The sequence below is a fragment of the Neocloeon triangulifer genome, unplaced genomic scaffold (assembly GCF_031216515.1).
Source record: "Neocloeon triangulifer isolate White Clay Creek 2 clone unplaced genomic scaffold, ASM3121651v1 ptg000022l, whole genome shotgun sequence".
Lineage (NCBI taxonomy): Eukaryota > Metazoa > Arthropoda > Insecta > Ephemeroptera > Baetidae > Neocloeon > Neocloeon triangulifer.
Window position 1 is genome coordinate 2,223,043 of NW_026775562.1, and position 21,746 is coordinate 2,244,788.

A 21,746-nucleotide genomic window follows, 5' to 3' on the forward strand; every position below is an offset into this window, starting at 1 on the left:
ACAACAAACATTCTAAAATTTCATAATTTCATTTTTAGTTTTGCACATCCAAGCGTGGGAAAACGAATTAATTCGAGCCAAGTTGGCAAAAATTATTTTTTTTTACGCAATCATCAAAATTTTGTCGCTATCACAAACCTTCTTTGCGTATGGCCTGGAATAATTAAATTATTTATATAATTTCTAGATTTAAACCGTTTTAAACTTATTTAATATGAAATTCGCACCTCGCAGAAGTACTTGTTTGGCCTGCTGCATGGGAAGTCAAAAATGGTGCCGCCGAGGAGAAGGAAATCTTTATTCCAAGTGATGCAGTTTTCCTCGCCGAATTGGGCATCGGGCTGGTCGGGGCCCCATTTGGCGTGTGCGTTGGTGTCGAGAGCGTCGCCACTTCCACACCACGTCCACTGCCCTCCGCAACCTGGCATAGCCCCTGAAGTCCAGTAAACGTCGCCAAACATGACTGGCGCTTTAATTAATTTAAAGAAAATTATCCGTAGTTCTCAGATGCAAAATAAATATCAACTGATTGTTATTAAGCATTGGTCCTGCGCCCTTGCAGTTAAACTGACGAGTCTCATGCCCAATTCACAACACTCTTTTTCAGCCCGGAAGTAGCTGACCTAATTTTTTTTTTAAATAAATCTCAAAGCTATAATTTTTTATTAAATTGCTTTTTCTTTGGAAACGAAATAAAGCCGCGCAGGTCGAACTGATGGACATTTTTTTGCAGAGGAAATTAACGTTCCCTTTGACTTTGGGACTTAAATCCTTTATATTTATGATTTTTATCATAAATTAATTAAATAATACCAACAAAGTCTCCAGTTTGGCCGATGTAAGTTTCCTATAAACTAATTAAATTAATAAATCTAAATATTTTTATGCAGAACCAACATTGATTTTGCAGTCGATGAATTTTCTGCACTTGGGAATTTCACAACGTTGCTGTGGAATTAAAAAAGTAAAAAACAAATTGCTAAGATTTATATGAAAATTTGCCTCGCAAATAAAGTTATTGGCGTCCTTGCATTTTGCGTCGCGAAAAACTCCATCCCAGAGCAAACACCCTTTTCTTTTAACGTCAGTTTGGGCACTTTTTGTGAGAAAATCGGACACGGGCGTTTCCTTGAAGCACCAAGTCCACGTTTCTGTGCAGTCTGACCTTTTCGCAGCCACCCAGTTCAATCCAGGGGTCACTTAAAAGAATTAAAAAGCAAAAGATAAAAAAAAATACATGCAAAATTGGTTGAAATGGGCAACTTGAAACACGGAATGATATAAAATAATAAATATAAAATAAATAAAGACAAGTATTTAAATTAAAATTTAAAATTGAGAGAGAAAATTTTGAGTAATTTTTATTTAACTTATTATTATTAATTTTTGACTTCTTGAACTTTGTTAATTGAAATTGATGATTATAAAATTATGGAGTTTAACTTTAATTTATAATTAATACTGTTTGCATGGCTGGAAATCGAGGTTGTCTTGTCAGCGTTATCCAGCGAAACGAGAGACATTCCATAAGCGCAGCAGAATTTCTCAGCCTCTGAATGGTTCAGCTGTTTGAATAGAATAAATTATTATTAAAAAAAAAATTTAAATATTCCAAACTTTGAAATCGGATATGAAAAATCGCTTTTTGTTAGGAATTTTAATGAATATTCCCGGAAGAGTATTTTCAAAATCTGCAATTTTATATAAAAATTAATCAAAATTCCATTCATTACAGATCTTTCACAGAACTGGCACTCGCGTTTGCCAAGGTGGTCTGCAAACGAAAAGCAAAATATTGAGTTCAGCATAAACCGAGGCTCTCACGAATTGCAGACATTGACAAGGCATGTGACTTGGGAACAGTTGAAAGTGTCGCAGAGCGGCTCAGGAAGTGCTTCGGTGGTCGAAATTTTTGCTGTGGTCGTTGCCACCACCACGGCGGTCGGTATGAAGTTAAAAAATTGCTGCAATAAAAAAATTTAATTTTAATTAAGCACTTTTAATCTTAAACTTTTACGAAACTCTAATGGTAATTGTCGGGGGAGGCGTGGGAGAACTTGTTGTTGGTCGCGGCGTAGTGGAGCGCAAATATTTTGCCACACTTGTTTTGGCCGTCGTTTGAATTCCAACCATGGAGGTCTGATTATGGAAGATTTTTAGTAATTATTTTCATAATTATTTTTTTTTTACTTCGCAAACGGATCTGAATTCCAGATGGCAGCTTTCCATGGCAAGACCGAATCGCTTTTTTGCGGTGTCCACTTTCAAAACGGGACAGTTGCCTTTTTTGAAATTCGGTTCGCCAGGGAGCCACGTGTCGGCCGGACCGAGATTCATTAGCGTGACATTTGAGCTGCACCAGTGAAAAGGGTCCAAACATTCAGGGTTGTAATTAAGCGACGTCCAAAAGGTGTCGTTAATTACTCCTTCAACTGATTTCAATTTAATTTATTAATTAAAAAAATACCAATTATTCATATCAAATTAGATTTTAAGGTTTTAATTATTTAATTAGTACATTCATTCTTCTTTTTTAATGTAGAAGTTAAGAAAGTTTGTTAAAATGTTAAGAATGAATTTTCTGTTAGATTTTTTCCTTACTGTGTTAAATATAATTTTTTTACAGAAACGTAATTGGGTTCAAAGAGAGATTTATAAGAATTTGAAATTTTTCAATTCAAATTTTCAAATTTAGGCAATGATCCTTCTTTCTTTTCGCATTATAATTACAGTTTAAATCAACATTTGAATAAATTTAATTTTTATTATTACGTTTTTGCAATGCTTCGACAACACACATAATTTTCTCCAACGACAAGATCGTCACCATGCTCATTTTGCTGGCACAGCAAGTCCACGGGTATTCCTCAAACGGCATCTTGTTTAGCGAAAAATTAAAAATTTTTAATAAAAAAAATGATATCTTAAAATTACAATTTTGTCATCGAAGAAGAAATTATTCCCGCACATGCTGACATATTTCCGGTTGCCTTGAAAGTAAAGGTTTTAAAAATTTCAGCATTTTTTAATCACTTCTAACCTTTATTTTTGTTCAAAATCGCCTCCGCTCTGTCCTGCATAAAAACCATAAATTTGATTATTTTTTTAAAATTAATTTATTTTACTCGAGCATCACAAGACGCATTGAGGCAGACCCTGACGCAAGGCTTTCTGGTTGTTGTTTCAATCTGCATAAAATACTTTTTCAGAAAGTTTCGTATTTTTTATTTTATTGAAACTTGAATTTGAAAAGAAAAAATAAATCCGTGCCTACTGCAGTTTGAAAAAACTTCAAATCCAACATATTTTTTGCCACCACCGAAAATTTCAAAACCATAAAAATAAACTCGCCTATAAATCGCTTCAAAGTAGAAAGGAATTAATAAAAATATTTTTTCTTGCATAAAATTTGCGATTTTTGCATTATTTCGTAAATTTATGACTTGCATGAGGGAAATAAGTCGTGGACCAGAATCGGAAGTTTTCGTCCACCAACACGGAAGTATCGTTTGTCAGCTTCGGACAGGACTCGTCGTAACACGCGATCGGCACTTGGCAGATGAAAAAGTTGGACGTGAAACAATCGTCCAGTCCGTAATTCGTTTCCATCTGATTCCGCCTGACCAAATTTGATGCATTAAATTTTTCTACTAATTTTTTTAATACCATTGAAGAAAGACGCAATAGATTCCATTGGCGTTATAATCGGACAGAAGGGTGAGGTTTCCGTCGTAAAACTCGCCACTTTCGGTCCAAAACCTTTGAGCGAGTGAAAAAGGAGAAACGCCCGATGTTTCATTTTGGTAAGCCGAGAGCATTGCGCCGATCCAGAAAGTTTTATCTAAATAATTTATCGAAAGTAGAGAAGGAAAAGTGTAATTCGGTCGCGACCCACTTGTCAAATCCAGTTTTGATTTGAGGTAGTGGCCTAGCATTGTTACTTCGTGGGGACCTTCAATTGTAGCCAAGTGAAGCCCGCGGGACTTGCAGAACTTGCTCGCTTCGAACCACGTCTTGGGTTTGTTTATTCAAAATTAATTGTTGGAATAAAACCATAAAAAAATCAGAATAAAACGAGGAAGATAACATTAAATATTTTGATTTTTTGGAAATTTTTTCTATAAAAACAGTTTATTAAATTAAATTTATATTTTGTTTATGGGACAAAAAAATCGGATTATTTTCATTATATTTTCAATATTTGAGCCAAAAAACTGTAGGTTTTTCAAAGTAATTTAATCTTTTTCAACAAATAAACTAGCTTTCTATGAGTTTTAAATTCGTTTGGAATAAAAATAAATTAAATTGGTTTAGCAATTAAGTTTTTAAATCCAATTTTCAGGGATTTATAATGAACACTAAATTTAAAATGAATTACTTTTGACTTTTTCTTCTTCACTACTTACAAAATTAAGATTTGAGAACACTGCATACGAATTGAGCCCAACCAATGCAAGTAATGTGTCCGAAACTATTTCAAAAACTTTGTGATTTTGATATATTCAATTTTTTAACTCGCCTCTCCGCAGACAAATCGGTTTGATTTTTCTGTACATAGAAAAACCGGCCTGCAAAAAGAAGCATCGTGTATTAAAAGTAACGCGAGTAATACAAGAAGTGAAAAATTACGCCGCGGATGCAGTCGGCGGCTCCGAGTTGCGGTCTGGCGGTTGCGACGGCGCTGAAATTTTTCGGCGTGGTCAATTTCGCGATCGGTGCGGCCGTGGTGAGACAACGCTGCAGACAGTTGACCGGCTGGTGGCGGAATAATTTGTCGCTGTACTCTTTAATAAAATATTGTCGCAAAAATTAGAATGCAAGGCTTGATTGGCGTGCAAAGACCTTCATACTCGCTAAGAAGAATGGAGGCGGGGGAGAAATCCAACGAGTTGAAAAACAATTCGGCGAAAATTAAGTAGGGCAAAAAAGCGAGAATCACGTTTTGCGGCTTCATGAGAAGAGAGATAAGTGAAATTTTTGAAATGACTGCACGCAAAATGTATCAATTTAATGCCGGAAATTGGATTTTGTATATTGAATTTCAGGGCCGTTTTGATTTACATTATTTGCGCGTCAAATTTTATTTGCAAACTGAAATTTGTACAGCAAATAGTATAAAATATGCTTCATGGAAATTTTAAAAATCCAGATCTCTGTTATATTTGTGAAATAGACGTGATTTTTCGCAAGAAATTTATTGTTTAAAAGGAAAATAAATATATTTTGTAAAATAAAAACATAATTCCCATATTAGATGAAAATGGAGGGAACTAAAGTTTTTAAATCCTTATTGTTTGGTAAAAAGCTTTAAGAAAAATTATGCAGACAAAATCTTCAATTTCAGAAAGAAATATGGTTAATTTTCAAATTTTAAGAAATTATTATGAGAGTAAAAATCAGAACCAAAAATAAGATGGACTTAAAAAATATATTTTCTATTGGAGTTTTGACAATTATTTTAACTAAAAATTTAAGCATTTCTAACTTTATTTCAATTTCCTTTTGTTTGAAGTTTGCTAATGTTGATAATCACATTTAATTAAAAATATTGAAGACGGTAAATATTTCCCCTGATCATTTTAATACAATAATTGTTAAGTGGTTTTGAGCCTGAGACTACCAAAGTATTAAAGTCTTTAACAATAGCAAGTTACTATTCTGAAAGACCAACCCCGGCCACGTCATTGCCCCGTTCCTAATTAATTGACACGCAACCTGGACAGCCTTTGCACAAATAAGCCGACGTACGTGAAAGGGAAATAGGCCTTTTTATAGGCCGACTATATTTCATATCAAGAGCCTTTGTCATCAGCGCACATTGTCTCGTCGCTCGGGATGCTGGATGTGGAAATGCACCGGCATTGAGTGACCTGACCTTTGGTACACGCCCCAAGGTCGCGGCGACACAGGTGCGACCATCGGGAGCGTCTCGAGGAGGGATGCGTGCGAATCTGCAAAAATATGTGAGGAGGGAGGTGGAAACTATAAATCTGCATAATTCCCGTCAGGTCTCTCAGTTCGTCTCTCCCGTCAATGCTCGTAACGCTGAAGACTCCCGGAAGTATCAAAGCCGGTTGATTCAGCAAAAAACAACAAAAGGTAAGAATTTTTTTGTCAATATTTTCTTTTTAAACAAAAATTGTTCTTAAATTTATTGAAATTTCAACAGTTGGCTTTAAACGAAAGTAAAAGTTGTTTATCCTCAGGTGAGATGTTGACAATTGACAATAGGAAATGTTGCAAAATTTCTGAGGTAATCCGATTAACAGCTCAAATGCAAAATTGCTTATACAAATTGCGGTTCAAATAGAAAGGCACAGAATTGCATTTAATTTTCTAATAAACATTGGCAAAATAATTATTTTCTTGGCCTTATTGATCTTGATTTAAATTATTTAATTTTTATTACTGTTTGTTGATTATTTTTCTTAAATTTCTGTAACAAATTTTTTATTTTAAAAATAATTAATTTTTAATTAATTTAATATGAAGCAACATTAATAAAAGATTTGCAAAAACTTCCAAGATCATAAAGAGTATAATTGCTATCTATTGACTTTATTTTTGCTCTCATATCTTTGCTACAAATTTTGAACTATATTTTAATTAATTTTTCAACAATTTTTCAAGTTTCAAATTCATTTCATATTACTTTAAATAAAAATATTGCTATAGTTAAGATTTAGTTTTATATTGTGTTATTCATTTCCGTTAAATATCAAAATTAATTATTAATCTTTATTAAACATTAAATTTTTAATGACTCCGTTAATTTTGGTAAACGTTTCTCCAATATATTTTTCAAAACTTAAAAAAAAAATTTTTAATCTTTATGCGTTAGAAAATTATGTAAATAATGTTATTTTTCAAATTACTTTTTTTATTATTTCTAGTCCGTTATTTTTATATCACACTGCGCAAAATATTCTACTTTACGATAGGTAAAATATAACAATAAAAGTCTATACTTTTATTCTTTCACGAATGTCGCCTTGGCTCGGGGGAAACACCCGAGGTTGTTAGCATTGCCAGTCTAATTGCGTCTCCATATGCGCGGAGCACCCACGTGAAAAACGCTTTTCTTATTATTCTCTCTCAATTTGCTAATCTTTCACATCGCATTGAAAATAAATTGGCCCACGCGCATTTGTATATCGATAGAGGAGGTCGTCGTGCATTATTTCTTGTGGGTGCCGAAGCAAAAAAATTAAAAATTTGTTTCTGGAAAAGGATGGGTTTTAATTTCGCGTGGAAGAAGAGCGAACGAAATAATTGAGACCGCAGCGAGGCCGAGTTGCGGCGAATGCGTCCGCTACACATTTTTCTTTTCTCCGCACCCGCACTTTTTGCCAAGCGCGGCCGGCCGATGACGTCCGCGATTTTTTCCAGTGAAATGTGACTAATATGCATTTCTTTGGAAGCGAGACTCGCGATTATCGGTGTCAAAACCTTAACTCAATTTTTATCAATTATATTATTTGGAAATAAAATAATTAATAAAAAAATTCAAGAATAATTAATGAGTTTTTTTTATTAATTTTAATGCTGATTATACAAAACCTATTAATTTTATTGTTGTTGCCATTTATTTTGGCTCGGTACTTCATTTAAAAACAATAGCTTTTCATTGTCGAAATTTAAATTTGGTAATAAGTTTATAAATCGCAAATCTTGAAAGAAAATTATATTTATGCATTCTTCTTAGCATTTTTGATTTTTTTTATCTCTTGATCTCAAAGAAGAGCAATTTGTGAAATCATTGTTCATATAAAAGTACATAATAATTGTCAGAGAAGTTTTCAGAATTTTTGAGAAAACAAAATCATGTTTTTCATCGAGTTCAAAATTTACCGAAATTTTCTCAGCTTACAGAAGAAGTTATTATTTTGGTTAACAAAAATTCCAGAATTTTAATTATAATATTTATCTAAATTTGAGGCCAGAGGGAAAAAAATTGTCTGAAAATGTTGGTATGAACCAATTTGTAAAGCATTTTTTGAGTTTTAACTGTTTTAAGCCAACATTGTTTTAATCCTTGTACATATTTTTGTGAATTTTTCTATTCGATCATGTTGCATATGACCGAGAACAATAAATAACTATAAAGTAATTTAAAAATCATGGTGAAAATTAAATATAATTGTTAATAAAATATAGAAAAAATTAATTAATAATCAAATATACGTAAAAAAAATTAATTTGCTGCTAAAAGTGAACTTTAAATATTGAATGTATTGAATATCAATAATTTATAGTGACATGAATTTTTGTAAAAATTTGCTACTTTTTTTACAGAACATTCAATATTTTTTAAAAATTTTTTTGCATTGTATTTTCTGCAAAAATATGTACAATGTAACTAAAACTCTCCAAGGAAATGAAATATGTTTGCAAATTTATTCAAATAACTTTACGCGAAAACAAACAATTTGCGAGGAAGTGCCGGTCGCATAAATTAGCCGTGAATTTGCTCTTCTCGACCTTAGCAGCGGCCGAAAACGTCAATGATCCGCCGCGTTTAATGCCTCAATAAAATTTCCGCCAGTCACGCTCGCGCCATTCTAATTGCTTAACCCTATAGGCGAGATGCAAATTTCCGCTCGTCGCGACAAAAAGAGGAAAACAATGGCTCTAAAAAAATGTGATTCACCGCCCCGGAGGAGACCTTTGAGATGAAAAAATAAACTTCATCTTCACTCTCTTGACAGTGATTTTGCTTATTGGGTCAGGGTCGGCCGAAAAAATTAATAAGCACCCATTGTTGGTGCACAAATAATCGCATCTGTTTCTTTCCTGCTTAGTCGGGGAAATGATTCGCAGCGGGACACAATGCGAGCCGGGAATAATAATTAGCCTGGTGCGTTAACAAGCCGCTTAGGCGTTACGAAATAACGCACTTGATATTGAGATGTCGCCGCGGATCAAGTTCAACATCTCGTTTCATTGTCTCCGTAATAGTCCTTTGTCATTCTTCCTGCCGGGCTTCCCGAACAAACAACAAATAAAATTAATATGCCCGAAACTATTTGTAAATTATATTCCTCGTTAATTATTTTTTTCTATATTAAAGTTATTTTAACATTTTTTCCGATATTAACAAATTTTGTTGCTAATTATTCACTTCACTAAATTAATGAAGAAGCATAATTAGTAATTTATATAAAATTTGTGAAAAATCAACCATTTCAAAGTTAAAATCATCCAGACATCCAGAAAGATTAAAATAATTATTAAAGATAAAATTATTAGACTCACAGTAAGTCAAAATTTTATGCCTATTTTGAGAATTTTCAAATTTCTGTGAATAATTTTTCAAATGTATTTTGGATTTTTTTGTTATGATTTCTGAATATTTCAATTTTCACTCCTTCTTTAGGTTTTTATGTAACAAAATGAATGTAGAAATAAATAAATAAATTTAAAAATCTCTAATTTACCATTTTTCCAGTTTTAGGATGGCAAAACGTTCAGTCATGACAGTTCCACTGCTCCTTTTCTCCTCCCTTTTGCACATTTCTCACGGCCAATTGGAAGACTTGATGGGCTTCATGAAAATTCCGGACTCTGTAATGGTAAAAGAAGAAAACTCTATAGGAAATATTGATATTAATTATGTTTTCTGAAATAGAATCAGGTGGACGAGTGGACGAAGCCGGTGGGCAGTGAAGCCGCTTTCCAACCGGTGGTCAGCAAACACGCCAGCTGCCAGAAACACATGTCCTCGTTGATGGAGTTTCCTTGCCAAAAGTTTTTCAACCAAGTAGCTCCGCGCTCCCCCGAACCACCCTCGTCGGTGCACCAACTCCGACCTGGAGACATTGACGTGGTCGCCGCAATTGGGGACAGTCTTGTGGCAGGTAAAAAAAAAATGATAAACTTGCTTCATAAATTTCTCTCAGAAATTTATAAAAAGCATTAAATGAGAATAATATTGGTTCTAATGAATTTATTTTCAATAATTAAATTAATGATTTTTATTCTTGATTTCAAAGTTCGTGACTGATTGTAAAATCTAAATCACCCGTAAGAAGAATTTTTTACAGCTAACTCGATTTTATTTATACTTCGTTCAAACTCTAAAGAAAATTGTATTATTGCTGGAGATGGCTTTTAATAAATGAGAATGTAATTAATTTTTAATGAGAAATTCTCTACCCACAAAAATCAATAATAATAAAGCAATAAAACTCAATGAAACTCCATTTTCCCACACAATTTGCGGTCGCAGGTGACGCAGCTCTGGACGATTCGCCCTTCAGCGTTTTCATCCAGTACCGCGGCGTTTCTTGGTGTGTGGGTGGCGAATCGGACTGGCGCAGGTACCTGACGATACCCAACATCCTGAAGCAGTTCAACCCAAACATCACCGGCTATTCAGTAGGAGAAGGCTCGTATCAGGCAAGATAAAAACAAACTAAATTTTAATTTAAAAAAAATCAAACTAAAAAGTATTGAATTTCTTTGAAAAAATTCTGTTTTTCATCCGATTTATTTTGACACTAATATTTTCAAATTTAATAATCTTTGCAGTCCAAGAATTCCCGATTCAACATAGCGATGCCGGCGGCGTTGGACGACGACGCATTGAAACAGGCGCAAATCCTCGTTTCCAGAGTTCGATCCGACCCCAATATTAATTTCCGAAAATCTTGGAAGGTCTGTGACTTTTTCAACTAAAAATGACTCAATTATTCAATTTAATTTCACAGTTTGTAACAATTTTCATCGGGCACAACGACCTTTGCTCAAAGGCGTGTTTCAACCCTGAAAAACACACGGCCCTTCAGCACAAGAAGCAGCTGCAAAAAGCGCTCGACTTTCTCAAGAAAAACATGCCTCGCACTTACGTCTCTCTTGTAACGATCGGAGGTTGATTATTATTTTATTTTTTATTAGAATTTGCCAATAAAAATTTTTTCAGATGTGACTTATTCCATGAAGGTGCAACGCTCCTTCATGTGTAAATTGATGCACCCGTTTTTGTGCGCCTGTCTGCACAGAGGCCAGGCCAAGGACCCCGTCAAGTGGGTGGGAAATTTGGCCAGAGAATATGCGAGGGCTGAGATTGAACTGGTAAAAAATTAATGAAAATTTAATGAAATTGTTTCTTAAGTTTTATCATAGAATTAAAAAATAATGACAAAATTCTTTGGGAAAATTTGAAAAGTCCCAAAAAGTCAAATTTTAACACAAATTTGTAAGATAAATTAATGGATAATTTTTAATTGTATTTTTTACCAAAAATTATGAGAGCCCTGATTTTTAAAAACCAAATTAAATTTTTCTTACAAAAGAAGTAATAATTTGCCCCAAATTTCTGTTTAAATTTGCACAAACGTTTGTCACAAGAAACTATTTTAGAGAAACAATTAAATTCCTGCAAAAATTTCAAATTCCGGGAATTTAAAAACAGTTTTTTTACTAATTAAAAAAAAAATACTTTCTATAAAATCATGTTTTTTTAGATTGAGAGTGGACGATACTCAAACGACCCGGAATTTGCGGTCGAGTTGATGCCATTTACATTATTCACGCACCACCTGGGCTATCGATCAACTCCTGCCGATATGAAAAGCGTTTGGATGACCAACAAGAACTTGATCAGCCCAGACTGTTTCCACATGAGCCAAGCTGGTTCCGCATTAAGTAAGATTTTTTTTAAATCTATTTATGTAATTAATTTATTTCTTTTAGTGGCGAACATGCATTGGAACAATCTCTTGGAGTCAAACCACATCCGCTCGTCGTCGCCGCCAAATAAAATTTTTGAACGCTTCCTCTGTCCGACGGTTAACTCGCCCTATCTGTTTACGGCGGAAAACAGCGCCCTCTTCAGGACACAGGGCTCGCAATTGCACTCCGATTTTCAAGAACTGCAGATGAGGACGAGAAATTTTTTGCTTCCTAAATATATTTAATTGTAAAATATGCATAATATTAAATTTAGTTTATGACAAAAGTCTGACTCGATTTAAGTTTAAGTAATTTATTATGGAAAATTATTAGATTATTAAAAATAAACATGAGTAAACCAAATGAAATTTGTAGCATTACCATTTTCCTCTTATTACAAAATGAACAAAATTAAAAAAATGAACAAATATCGCAATTATTTTTCTGTCAACGTCAACAAACATTTCAAAATGCACTTCTTGTATTTATGAAAATTGTCGAGAGCTTCCTGCATTCAATTAACAACTAATAGCATTACGTCAGCAATGTGATGAGTGGAAATCCCGTAAACAAAATCAAAATTCCCTTTGCGGAAGCAGAAAATCAAAACATGTGACTCTTTGGCCTACCCAATGATACAGGACCATAACAAAATCATGAGCCAGCTGAACCATGCGTAGAAGCACTTTGCTCTTGTCAATACTTCTATTCATCGCGGTAAAATTAATTTCAATAATAATCAGAGCTAAAATATTTAACCTCACAGATTTATGCTGTTAATGCTTCCGGCACAAATAAAAGGGCAAAAAGTTCTAACAAAGGTAAGAATTATTTTATAAAATTATTATTTATTAAATTATTATTTTTAATTAAAGTTGGAAGCGGTCAAAATGCAGGATCAAATAGGAAATCTCGCCAGCAACAAATAATCCAATGCTGCGGATCGGGTTCCTGCTTGTCAGGTACCAAGTTGACAAGCCACAGAACCAACGGAACCGACAGCACGATTTCCTCTACACCTTTATCAACAACAGTTATTTCGGTGATAATTTCCTTTTTCAAATAAATTTAATTAAGTGCATCAAAATTTAATTTAGGGAGAGATCGTTGTTGTCGATGCAGAAACCCAAACTGTTGATGTAAATGGCAATACCGACACATCCATCCCCTCAGAATCGACAACCATGTAATAATAAATAAAATTATTTTTTAATAAAAAAGTTCAATTACTTGTAAAGGGGTATTTCTGTCAGCCCAGTAGTAGAAATTTCAACGCCTGCAATAACCTCAAATGCGGTGGCTTCCGAGTCTCAAAAAAGCAGTACATTAACCGGATCTGCATCTTCCACCTCAACGGCAATTCCATCCATAATTTCTTCTTCAACCCCTCAATCTACCTTAACTTCTGGTAGCACCGTTTCATCAACACCATCAACCACGAGCACAACAACTTCAACCACTACGACAACCACCACCACAACAACAACCACCACAACCACAACTACTCCCATTCCTTCAATCCAAGTAACTTAAAATAACTTTATAAAAATTAGCACAAAAGGATGTTTTGTTTCTACGCAGGAACTGGTAGTTGGAAAGTGCGACTCAACTTTTACAAAAGACGTATAAAAACTTTCTATTCGTCTTACCCTCTAATTTAAATAATTAATTTTGGTAGAAATCATTATTTGACACTGATAACAAGTTGAAAGGTAAACATTGATTTCGATTATTTCATGAAATATAAAATAAAATAAATTATAGACCCTGATAAATATGGATTTTGGGTCCAATCATGTGGCCAACTTTTTGTATTTGGAAAATCATTGGTTAGAAACTAAAAAATAACTTCTTTTTAAATTTATATCGGTTTAATAAAGGTGACTTGGAGAGACAATTTTATCAAGTGTGCCAAAATCGGAATGCAACCTGTGACAATTGAAGACGCAAACAAATTACAATGTCTGCAAGACTTAGGTAAAAATATTGTTCCTCGAATTTCGTATTGCATTTTTATCTGCAGCCACGAACTGGAAATACGGGTCGAACTACTGGTCTTCCGGTTTGCGAACGACAACGACCAAATTTTCTTGGTGCTTCCAAAACGGAACCACTAAATCCCTAGGGACATTAAACATGTGGGCACCGAGTCAGCCGGACAATTTCAATCAGTCGGAAAACTGCGTTCACTTGAACATCACAAAAGAGAACAGCACCGTTCATCTGAGCGACAAAAAGTGCACCAATATTTACGTTTTCTCCTGCCAAGTTGAGCTAAATTTATTTAACTTCATCAATTATTTCATAATTTAAACAAGGGAGCGCCAACCCCACCTCCACCGTGTTCTTCGCCTGTCTGTCCAAACATCACGTGCAATAAAAATGTATGGAATTTTTTTATTCGCAAACAACTGATAAGAAATTGGTGTTTTTTTTCCAGATGGCTCTTTTTTCGAATGTCACGAAATCGAACAAACAAGTCTCCTATTATCTAACCAGTTATAATCATTATTATTTGTTAATTCAATAATTTATTAACTTTAATTTAAGACCCGAATCAATTTGGCACTTGGTACAACAAACACAGCAGATTTTACTTCTTCAGTTATCCAAATGAGACTCGGACCGTAATAAAAATGTTTTCATTAGAAACTACTTGAAAAACGATTTTTTATAGTTTCTTGGGGCGATGCAGACTTGCTGCGAGCTCGGAATGACCCTTTTGAGTTTGCAATTTGATTATAAATTCGACGGAGTGATTTCTGGAATTAAAGGTTTAAACTTTGGAAATGATATAATCTTTGCGAAAATTCATATTATTCAAAGAACAATCAAATGATCCGGGCTACTTCTGGACCTCGGCAACGGACAGTGGCTGCGAGTCAAAGTACGGATACTGCTCGGTTAATCGTCTTGTCCGCGATGAGGCTCTTTGGGAACCAGGACAACCGGACAATGCTGGAGGAAAGGAAAACTTCCTGGCTATTTACATCAACAGAACCCAAGCGTTGTTGGCTGATTTCGACGGTGAAAAAAAGCTGCGATTCATTTGCGAGGTTCATATTTGTGCAGAATATTTGATGATCTTATAAAAAATCCATAATGTGTTACAGGGCCGTGATACGTCAAAGTCTGATTCTGGTGGGAAATCCGTGAGAGACGAATGTGCTGCCATTTACAACGTCAGCTCCAGTAAGTTAGAACGTAGAGAAAAATCAAATTAAAATTTTAATTTATAATTTTTAAGGTGAAATGGATTCGCTTTTAAACAGAACAAACTACGACCTACGGACAAAAGTTTATAAAATATATTTAAGTGATTTTCATAAATTATTATTATTGAAAAATAGTGTTTCATCAAATGTGTTGGAGAAAATAGTGGACTGGTAAATTTGTTCATTTATATTTTATTGATAAATTCAATTGATTTTGGTAAATTTTAGATGATCAACGGGAAATTCGTAGAGAATGAGGTGTTGGCGATTTTGGAAAAAATGGCCAAAGGGAATTTGGAAGATCTGCGGAAAAACCTCATGGTTGTTGACGATTGCGGCAACACTACGGGTCTAATTTAGAAGTTGATTATTTTGAAATAAAAATAAAAATTTCAACAGACGGAATGGATGAGTGCGATAAAGCATCGCAAATGATCAAGTGCACGAAGGAAAAGGCGCCGGACATATTGATGGGGGTGGTTTACGAAATGGAAAAATCCATTTCTCAATCGGAAACAATCCAAGTTAGAAATATTGATGTTCGATTTTATTGAATAATATTTTTATTTCAAGGAAACCGTACCGCTTCCTCCATCACCACGCCAATGTGCCACTAATTACACGTGCGTTCTTGATGTAAGAAAGTTTTATTGAAAAAAGACATTTTTAATTTATGTTTTTACTTATATTTAAATCACTTTTAATAGCCAAAATTACGAGATGCCTTTGAAGCTGCGAACACAAGTAAAATATTAATCAAAGAACAATATGAAAATACTTTGATTTTTAAAAATAACTTTGTAGCTCAGCCTCTTGTGAACGGGACAGCGGGCTTTATGGTTGACTTTAACTGCGGAAAAAAGTATCTTTCCTCCGGAGGAAGTGGTGTAAAAATTAATAATTTTAAATTATACAGTTTGATATATTTAATTTTTTTAAATAAAATCAACAGTACAATTTTACTTATGCAAATGAGATGTGCTGCAAATACGGTCTACGTATGGCAACGTTGGATACCATATCAAAGCTGGACTGTGCTATAAATAGTTCTAGTATAAGAAAAGACTTAATTTTTTTAATGCTTATCCTGATATGGAATTATTTAAATTCCAGCGTACGCTTCCACGCACAGGGTTTGCCCTTACTGGATTGCAGCATCGTGGCTACCAAATCAGACGTCGCCACAGTGGTGTTATTCAAGTGCGCCTATCAGCAATCTTCTACTCACTATTCCAGCCGCGACATCAGTTGATCCTTTGAAGCCGTTTATGATCATTAACTATGCTTCAAAATCTCTAACAGTGTCTCCTGTTATGAATTCGGCGCACATGTTATGCGAAGAATATTAATAAATAACTGGATTTCATTTGATCCGTGACTCATTCTTTTTTTAAGAAAACAAAATTAATTTTAGAAATGAAAACTAAAATCACAGCTGAATGCAGGAGAAAGTAAAAAGTAGCCAAGAAATCCCACAAGAAAAAGGATAAAAAAAATCACGAAGGTAATTTGGAAGCTTTTATTTTTTTAATGAATTAGATGCAAGATAGTTCCGAGAGAAATTTCTTTCTCAGCCTAATTGTACTATGATTTTATTTTTTTTCCCATATTTTTATAACCATTTATTTATTTTTGTTCTAAATTGAATCTTGGTATCTGCTGACTTTTGGCAACCTGCTAAGCGTCTGAGAGCAGCGGGTTGCCTATTTGTTTCATGTAGGCGCTGAGGAGAGAGAGAGATCCCTGCTAAAAATATGGAAAATCAGTGAATAAAAATAACACGATTCCGACTTTTTCGTTTTGTTCTTTGAAGCTGAAATAAAAATGAAGAGTTTTTTAATACTTTAATTAATCTTATGTAAATAAAGCTCTGTTAGAAATGATTAGAATTTATGGCGTTTCAGATGATCCATTGTTGCATTTAAAATAACCGTTCTTTAGCAAAAATCCAATTATGGCCAAAATTGAACAAATCTAGGCCCTCATTGGTGTCTTAACTGTAATTTTGAAAGCTTTTTTACTTTCAAATAAGTTTTGTCCACCTTTAAATAGCTTTGTCATAATTCAGCAATGAAACCTGAAGATCCACTCTTTGTTTTTAACTAATAGATAATCTGTTTGATTAAATTAAACCCTGGAATTAAATAATGTCTATAAATATTTATTTTCTGTTTATTCAATATGGCAGACCAGTTGAAATAGCACAACCAAACGACCGAAATTCACGTAAATTTTTCCCTTCCGTATATTAGAACACGTGAATGGAAAAACCAAAAGCACGATAAATTTCCCAGCAAAAAAGTCCCTTAGTTATATGTGAAGCTTTCTAACAATAAGCTCAGTTGCCACTGTTACGTGGTAGACGCAACATGCGTTCCAATAATTTCCTCGTTGTATTCATCCTGATGGGAGCAGTCGGAGCTATCCTGGTGAGATTAGCAAAATAATACAGAATCTGCCTGATAATTTTTACCAGGTACTGACGCCAAATGGTCACACCGCCAAAATTAACAGAGCCAAAAGCACACATTTGAGTCCTAATTCAGGTACAGAAACATTTTTATCGCCTTTAATTGAAGAAATTTTAATGAGAAAAATTAAAAATTTAGGAAATAAACGAGGACGACACGGGGACAATAAACAAAGCAACAGGCAAATGATTATAAAATGTTGCGCTGCCTCATCGTGTACTAGAGAAACCAAAACATCCAACAAAACAACTGACAGGATCCAAACAAGGAGTTCCTCTTCGGCTCAAAATGTACTGCGGATTTTAATCATAATATATTTTATTAATTTAAAATGTATTCAGAGTTCTATTTCATCTGTAAGCCCTGATTCTGTGGTGGAGGTCCAAACGGATCCAACAACCGACGCGGAAACTGTTTCGCCAAAGTAGATTTTCCCCAGCATTAACAATGGTTAAAAAAATGAATTTTCCATTAATTAGCAGCGGTGACGAAACCGGAAGCTCGCCGGCGGAGATTTCCCTGCCGGAAGAAACAACGGCACAAGTTGTGAACAATGTCGAGACCTCCACAGAATCTTCCACTGCCATTTTAAGTGGTTCTTCTTCGACTTCAACCTCCAGCATCACGACTCCGGCCACGACCTCAACGACCACGCCCTCAACAACTACATCAACAACAACTACGACGACGACTACAACAACCACAACCACAACTCCCGCCCCTACTCTAGAAGTTTACTTTAATTACAATGTTAATAACAAAAATTAATTTAAAACTTCAGGAACTCATTTTGTCAAAATGTGATTCAACGTTTACAAAAGACGTAGATCAAAATAAGCCTTATTTTTTGAAAAACTGCCAATAATTTCTAAATTCTAGCCCAAAATGTTTGACACAGATGGAACATTAAAAGGTAAAAGAGGGTTCCACATAATGAGATAAAAATCAATAATTTCTTCTTAAAGATCCTGAAAAATACGGATTTTGGGTTCAATCCTGCGGCCAATTATACGTTTTCGGAAAATCTTTGGTAATTTTTCTGGTAATTGAAACTTTTTTAAATTACTTTAAAAACAGATCACGTGGAGGGATAACTTCATGAAATGCATCAAAATCGGAATGAAGCCCATAGAAATTGAAGACGACAAAAAGTTACAATGCTTCAAAAATTTAGGTTTTTTTACGTTAATTTTGTAATTATGAAATATTTGTCGATACTTCATTTTCTAGCTACAACTTGGAAGTACGGTTCAAACTACTGGACTTCCGGTCTGCGCGCAAGCACCTCTGGTTTTTCGTGGTGTTATCAGAACGGCTCGACGCAGCTCGTGACCCAAAACCAAATCTGGGCGCCGAATCAACCGGACAATGTGAACAAGTCGGAGAATTGCATGCACTTGAACATCACGCGTGAAAACAGCACCGTCGTCACAAGCGACAAAAAGTGCACCAATATTTACGTTTTCGCTTGCCAGGTTCGGAAAAAATCAACTTCCGTTGTTTTTCCAATTATTTTGATGAATTTTAAGGGATCCACAACTCCGGCCCCGGCGTGTTCATCGCCCGTGTGCCAAAACGTCACGTGCGAGAAAAACGTGAAATTTGTAGATTTTTTTTCATAAAAAATTTAAAACCATTTTCTTCCAGAATGCGTTTTTCAATAATGTGACTAAAAATAACAAAGTCAGTCAATACCTTGCAAGTAAATTGGGAAGATTTTGTTAATAAACTTTTCAATTCATGAGAATCAACTATTTAGATCCAGCAAAACATGGAAAATGGCATTCGAAAAGCGGAAGATTTTACGTCTTCAGTTACGCCAATCAAACTCAAACTGTATAAAAATCAATTAAAATACTTATATCATAATTTACAAATCATTTAGTACCTTGGAGCCATGCAAGCATGCTGTGAATTTGGAATGTCACTTTTGAGTCTGCAGTTTGACTACAAATACAAAGGAATCATTTCTGGAATAAAAGGTTGAAAATTGTGATCTTCTTTCTAAATTTTTCAGATTTTTTAAGGAAAATATGTTTTAAATTATTATGAAATTTAAAGAAAATATGGCCGAGCCTGGTTATTACTGGACTTCGGGGACGGACATCGGTTGCGAGTCCAATTACGGATACTGCACCGCGAAGCGTATTGTCAGGGAAGAGGCGGTTTGGGAACCTGGACAGCCGGACAACGCGAACGGCCAAGAAAACCATTTGGCCGTTTACATCAATGGAAGTGTGGCCATGCTCGCTGATTTCAACGAAGCGACAAAAATGAGATACATTTGCGAAGTAAAACAAAATTAAATTGCTTTATTTTTTAAACTTTGTTAAACAATGAATTAATGAAGGGTCGCGATAATTCAAAAGCTGAGTCTGGAGGTAAAGGCGTGCGAGACGAGTGTGCAGCAATTTACAATATAAGCTCAGGTGATTGATAAAATTAGAAAATTTAGAAAGATATGGAGAGAAGAAGAGCCTGTTTTATTTTACATTGAAATTATTTAACTTATTAAATTCACATTTTAAGCAATTTTAATTTATAATTATTGAAATTGAATATATTAAATTTAGCCGAAATCGATATGATTATGAACAGGACCGACTACGACCTAAGGACAAAGGTTTTTAAAATTAAATTTTAATTTATTTGTTCATATTTTCATTTTCCCAGTGTTTCTTGAAATGTGTTGGAGAAAACAGTGGATTGGTTTGTAATTCACTTAGTGAAATTAAAATGTAAAATTTTTGGTTTTGCAGATGATTAACGGAAAGTTCATCGAGAATGAGGTGTTGTCGATTTTGGAGAAATTAGCCAAAGGAAACTTGGACGATTTGAAGAAAAATCTACTAGTCGTTGACGACTGCGGAAACGGAACTGGTATTTAAAAAAAAAAATAATGAATCTTTTCGCCGTAAATTAAAACTTTTGGTAGACGGAATGGACGAATGTGACAAGGCATCGCAAATGATCAAGTGCACCAAAGAAAAAGCGCCGGACGTTTTGATGGGAGTGGTTTCGGCGATGGAGCAGTCGATTTCAGCAGAGGAAGCTTCTCAAGTTTGATTTTGTTTTAATTTAAATTTAAAAATATAATGTTAACTTCCAAAGGGCTCAGTCGCTGCTTTGCCTCCAGCAGAACCGAAATGCAATGAACCATTTGAATGCATCGTTGACGTAACTTAATGAATTCTCAAAATATCTTTTTTTTTTTATCAATTTCATTCTTCTAAAGCCGAATTACCAAGCCCTATATAACAGTGCCACTGCGCGTAATTTGCTATAATTTAGCTTCAAAGGTGAAATTTAATTAAAAAATTTCCATAGCGATCGCTGCAAATGAAGGCTTTGTGGAGGTGGCTTGTGGGAAAAAATACGTTTTTTACTCTGGAGCGGTAATCTTTATAAAATGTGAATTATATATTTATATATTTTATTGGATTGAAAATAATTTTCAGTATAACTTCACGGAGGCTAGCAAGTTCTGTTGCAAATATGGACTCAGACTCGCGACCGTTGACTCTGATGCAGAATGGAGTTGCCTGAACACCGAAGGAGGTTGATTTTTGTTCTTTGACATGATTTGATTTATTTTGACCTCGTCTATATTCTAGTTCAAATACACAAATTTTGTACTATTTGGGTCGCAGCCACGAGAGAAGGTGGCACTCCACGCTGGTGCTACTCGTCCACAACAATCCCCCATGGTGGATTCACTTTGGGGCCGGAAGTTAACTCGTTTAATTCGTTGCTCTTGGATTTTCCATCCAAAACTATGAGGCCGTTTGGTCCGGATTCTCAACAACATGTTTTGTGCGAGGCAATTTAATTTGAGCTAAAATAAAAATTGAAATTAATACAACATTATTCAAGACCAATATATTTTTATGTTGAATGAATTTTCTCCCTCTATTATTCAAATGATATCTTCTGTTGTCAATTTAAATATATTTCAGCATAAAAAGATGCATGCTGATTAAATTTGAAAAAAAAATTCAGATCGAAAAATTACCTTTCCATTATATCCTAATTCACGTAAAACAAGGAGACAAATTAATTCTAAGAAATATTAATTATTTAAAGAAGCCAAGGTGACATTTTCCCCACAGAAGATTGGATTAAGGGCACCATTATTTTTTTATAAAATAATCAACAAAGACAAATTCATTCGGAAATGTCCTATGCTTTCAGTTGCAAATTTACAATTGAATCATAAAATTTTTATAAAATTATTGAATTTGTTTCCTGTTTCAAATATTAAATATATTATTCACAAATTTACGTTTGAAACGTGACGCAGCGCTCTGTCATCATTGCCCGGAAACGCTCATCGGCCTGGTTGGGTGTTTTCACATCAATCACATAGAGAACAGCCAGTTTTGTTTTT

At 34.4% G+C, this 21,746-nt stretch overlaps 5 protein-coding genes across 6 annotated transcripts; 4 read left to right on the forward strand and 1 right to left on the reverse strand.

Moving 5' to 3' along the window:
- Nucleotides 1-100: 100 nt before the first annotated feature.
- On the reverse strand, nt 101-4,835 carry LOC132204439 (uncharacterized). Its single transcript, XM_059632938.1, has 19 exons — nt 4,630-4,835; nt 4,407-4,568; nt 3,896-4,013; nt 3,667-3,841; nt 3,448-3,619; nt 3,126-3,188; nt 3,041-3,074; nt 2,935-2,990; nt 2,773-2,878; nt 2,191-2,432; nt 2,023-2,139; nt 1,836-1,964; nt 1,750-1,774; nt 1,618-1,691; nt 1,463-1,565; nt 1,003-1,199; nt 898-948; nt 228-847; nt 101-154 (listed from the first exon to the last, which is right to left on the reverse strand). Exons 3-18 carry the CDS (start codon nt 3,933-3,935, stop codon nt 803-805), a joined length of 1,629 nt encoding a protein of 542 aa, XP_059488921.1. The 5' UTR covers nt 3,936-4,013; nt 4,407-4,568; nt 4,630-4,835; the 3' UTR covers nt 101-154; nt 228-802.
- A 970-nt stretch (nt 4,836-5,805) lies between these two features.
- LOC132204455 (phospholipase B1, membrane-associated-like) lies at nt 5,806-11,933 on the forward strand. Its single transcript, XM_059632968.1, has 10 exons — nt 5,806-5,963; nt 6,009-6,099; nt 9,449-9,572; nt 9,629-9,857; nt 10,229-10,398; nt 10,531-10,656; nt 10,710-10,869; nt 10,922-11,073; nt 11,466-11,646; nt 11,695-11,933. The coding sequence occupies exons 3-10, from the start codon at nt 9,456-9,458 to the stop codon at nt 11,916-11,918; spliced, it is 1,359 nt and encodes a 452-aa protein (XP_059488951.1). The 5' UTR covers nt 5,806-5,963; nt 6,009-6,099; nt 9,449-9,455; the 3' UTR covers nt 11,919-11,933.
- A 412-nt stretch (nt 11,934-12,345) lies between these two features.
- Nucleotides 12,346-13,206, forward strand: LOC132204613 (integumentary mucin C.1-like). Its single transcript, XM_059633234.1, has 5 exons — nt 12,346-12,390; nt 12,440-12,494; nt 12,549-12,715; nt 12,771-12,859; nt 12,912-13,206. Exons 1-5 carry the CDS (start codon nt 12,346-12,348, stop codon nt 13,204-13,206), a joined length of 651 nt encoding a protein of 216 aa, XP_059489217.1.
- Nucleotides 13,207-14,246: 1,040 nt separating this feature from the next.
- Nucleotides 14,247-16,237, forward strand: LOC132204614 (uncharacterized). Its single transcript, XM_059633235.1, has 12 exons — nt 14,247-14,300; nt 14,351-14,447; nt 14,500-14,729; nt 14,787-14,865; nt 14,921-15,059; nt 15,117-15,237; nt 15,288-15,412; nt 15,462-15,524; nt 15,596-15,632; nt 15,693-15,775; nt 15,841-15,940; nt 16,002-16,237. Exons 6-12 carry the CDS (start codon nt 15,117-15,119, stop codon nt 16,235-16,237), a joined length of 765 nt encoding a protein of 254 aa, XP_059489218.1. The 5' UTR covers nt 14,247-14,300; nt 14,351-14,447; nt 14,500-14,729; nt 14,787-14,865; nt 14,921-15,059.
- A 975-nt stretch (nt 16,238-17,212) lies between these two features.
- On the forward strand, nt 17,213-21,199 carry LOC132204398 (uncharacterized). 2 transcript variants are annotated; one of them, XM_059632888.1, is made up of 25 exons: nt 17,213-17,317; nt 17,365-17,434; nt 17,498-17,649; nt 17,701-17,783; nt 17,839-18,091; nt 18,141-18,182; nt 18,239-18,272; nt 18,325-18,389; nt 18,437-18,533; nt 18,590-18,834; nt 18,889-18,954; nt 19,007-19,061; nt 19,119-19,195; nt 19,245-19,341; nt 19,421-19,650; nt 19,710-19,788; nt 19,933-19,982; nt 20,033-20,068; nt 20,119-20,239; nt 20,295-20,419; nt 20,471-20,536; nt 20,595-20,631; nt 20,687-20,754; nt 20,818-20,917; nt 20,974-21,199. In XM_059632888.1, the coding sequence occupies exons 1-25, from the start codon at nt 17,258-17,260 to the stop codon at nt 21,186-21,188; spliced, it is 2,523 nt and encodes an 840-aa protein (XP_059488871.1). In that variant the 5' UTR covers nt 17,213-17,257; the 3' UTR covers nt 21,189-21,199. The 2 variants fall into 2 exon arrangements, with proteins under 2 accessions (XP_059488871.1, XP_059488872.1); XM_059632889.1 differs by having other exon boundaries at nt 17,252-17,317; nt 17,403-17,434.
- The last annotated feature ends 547 nt before the right edge of the window (nt 21,200-21,746 follow it).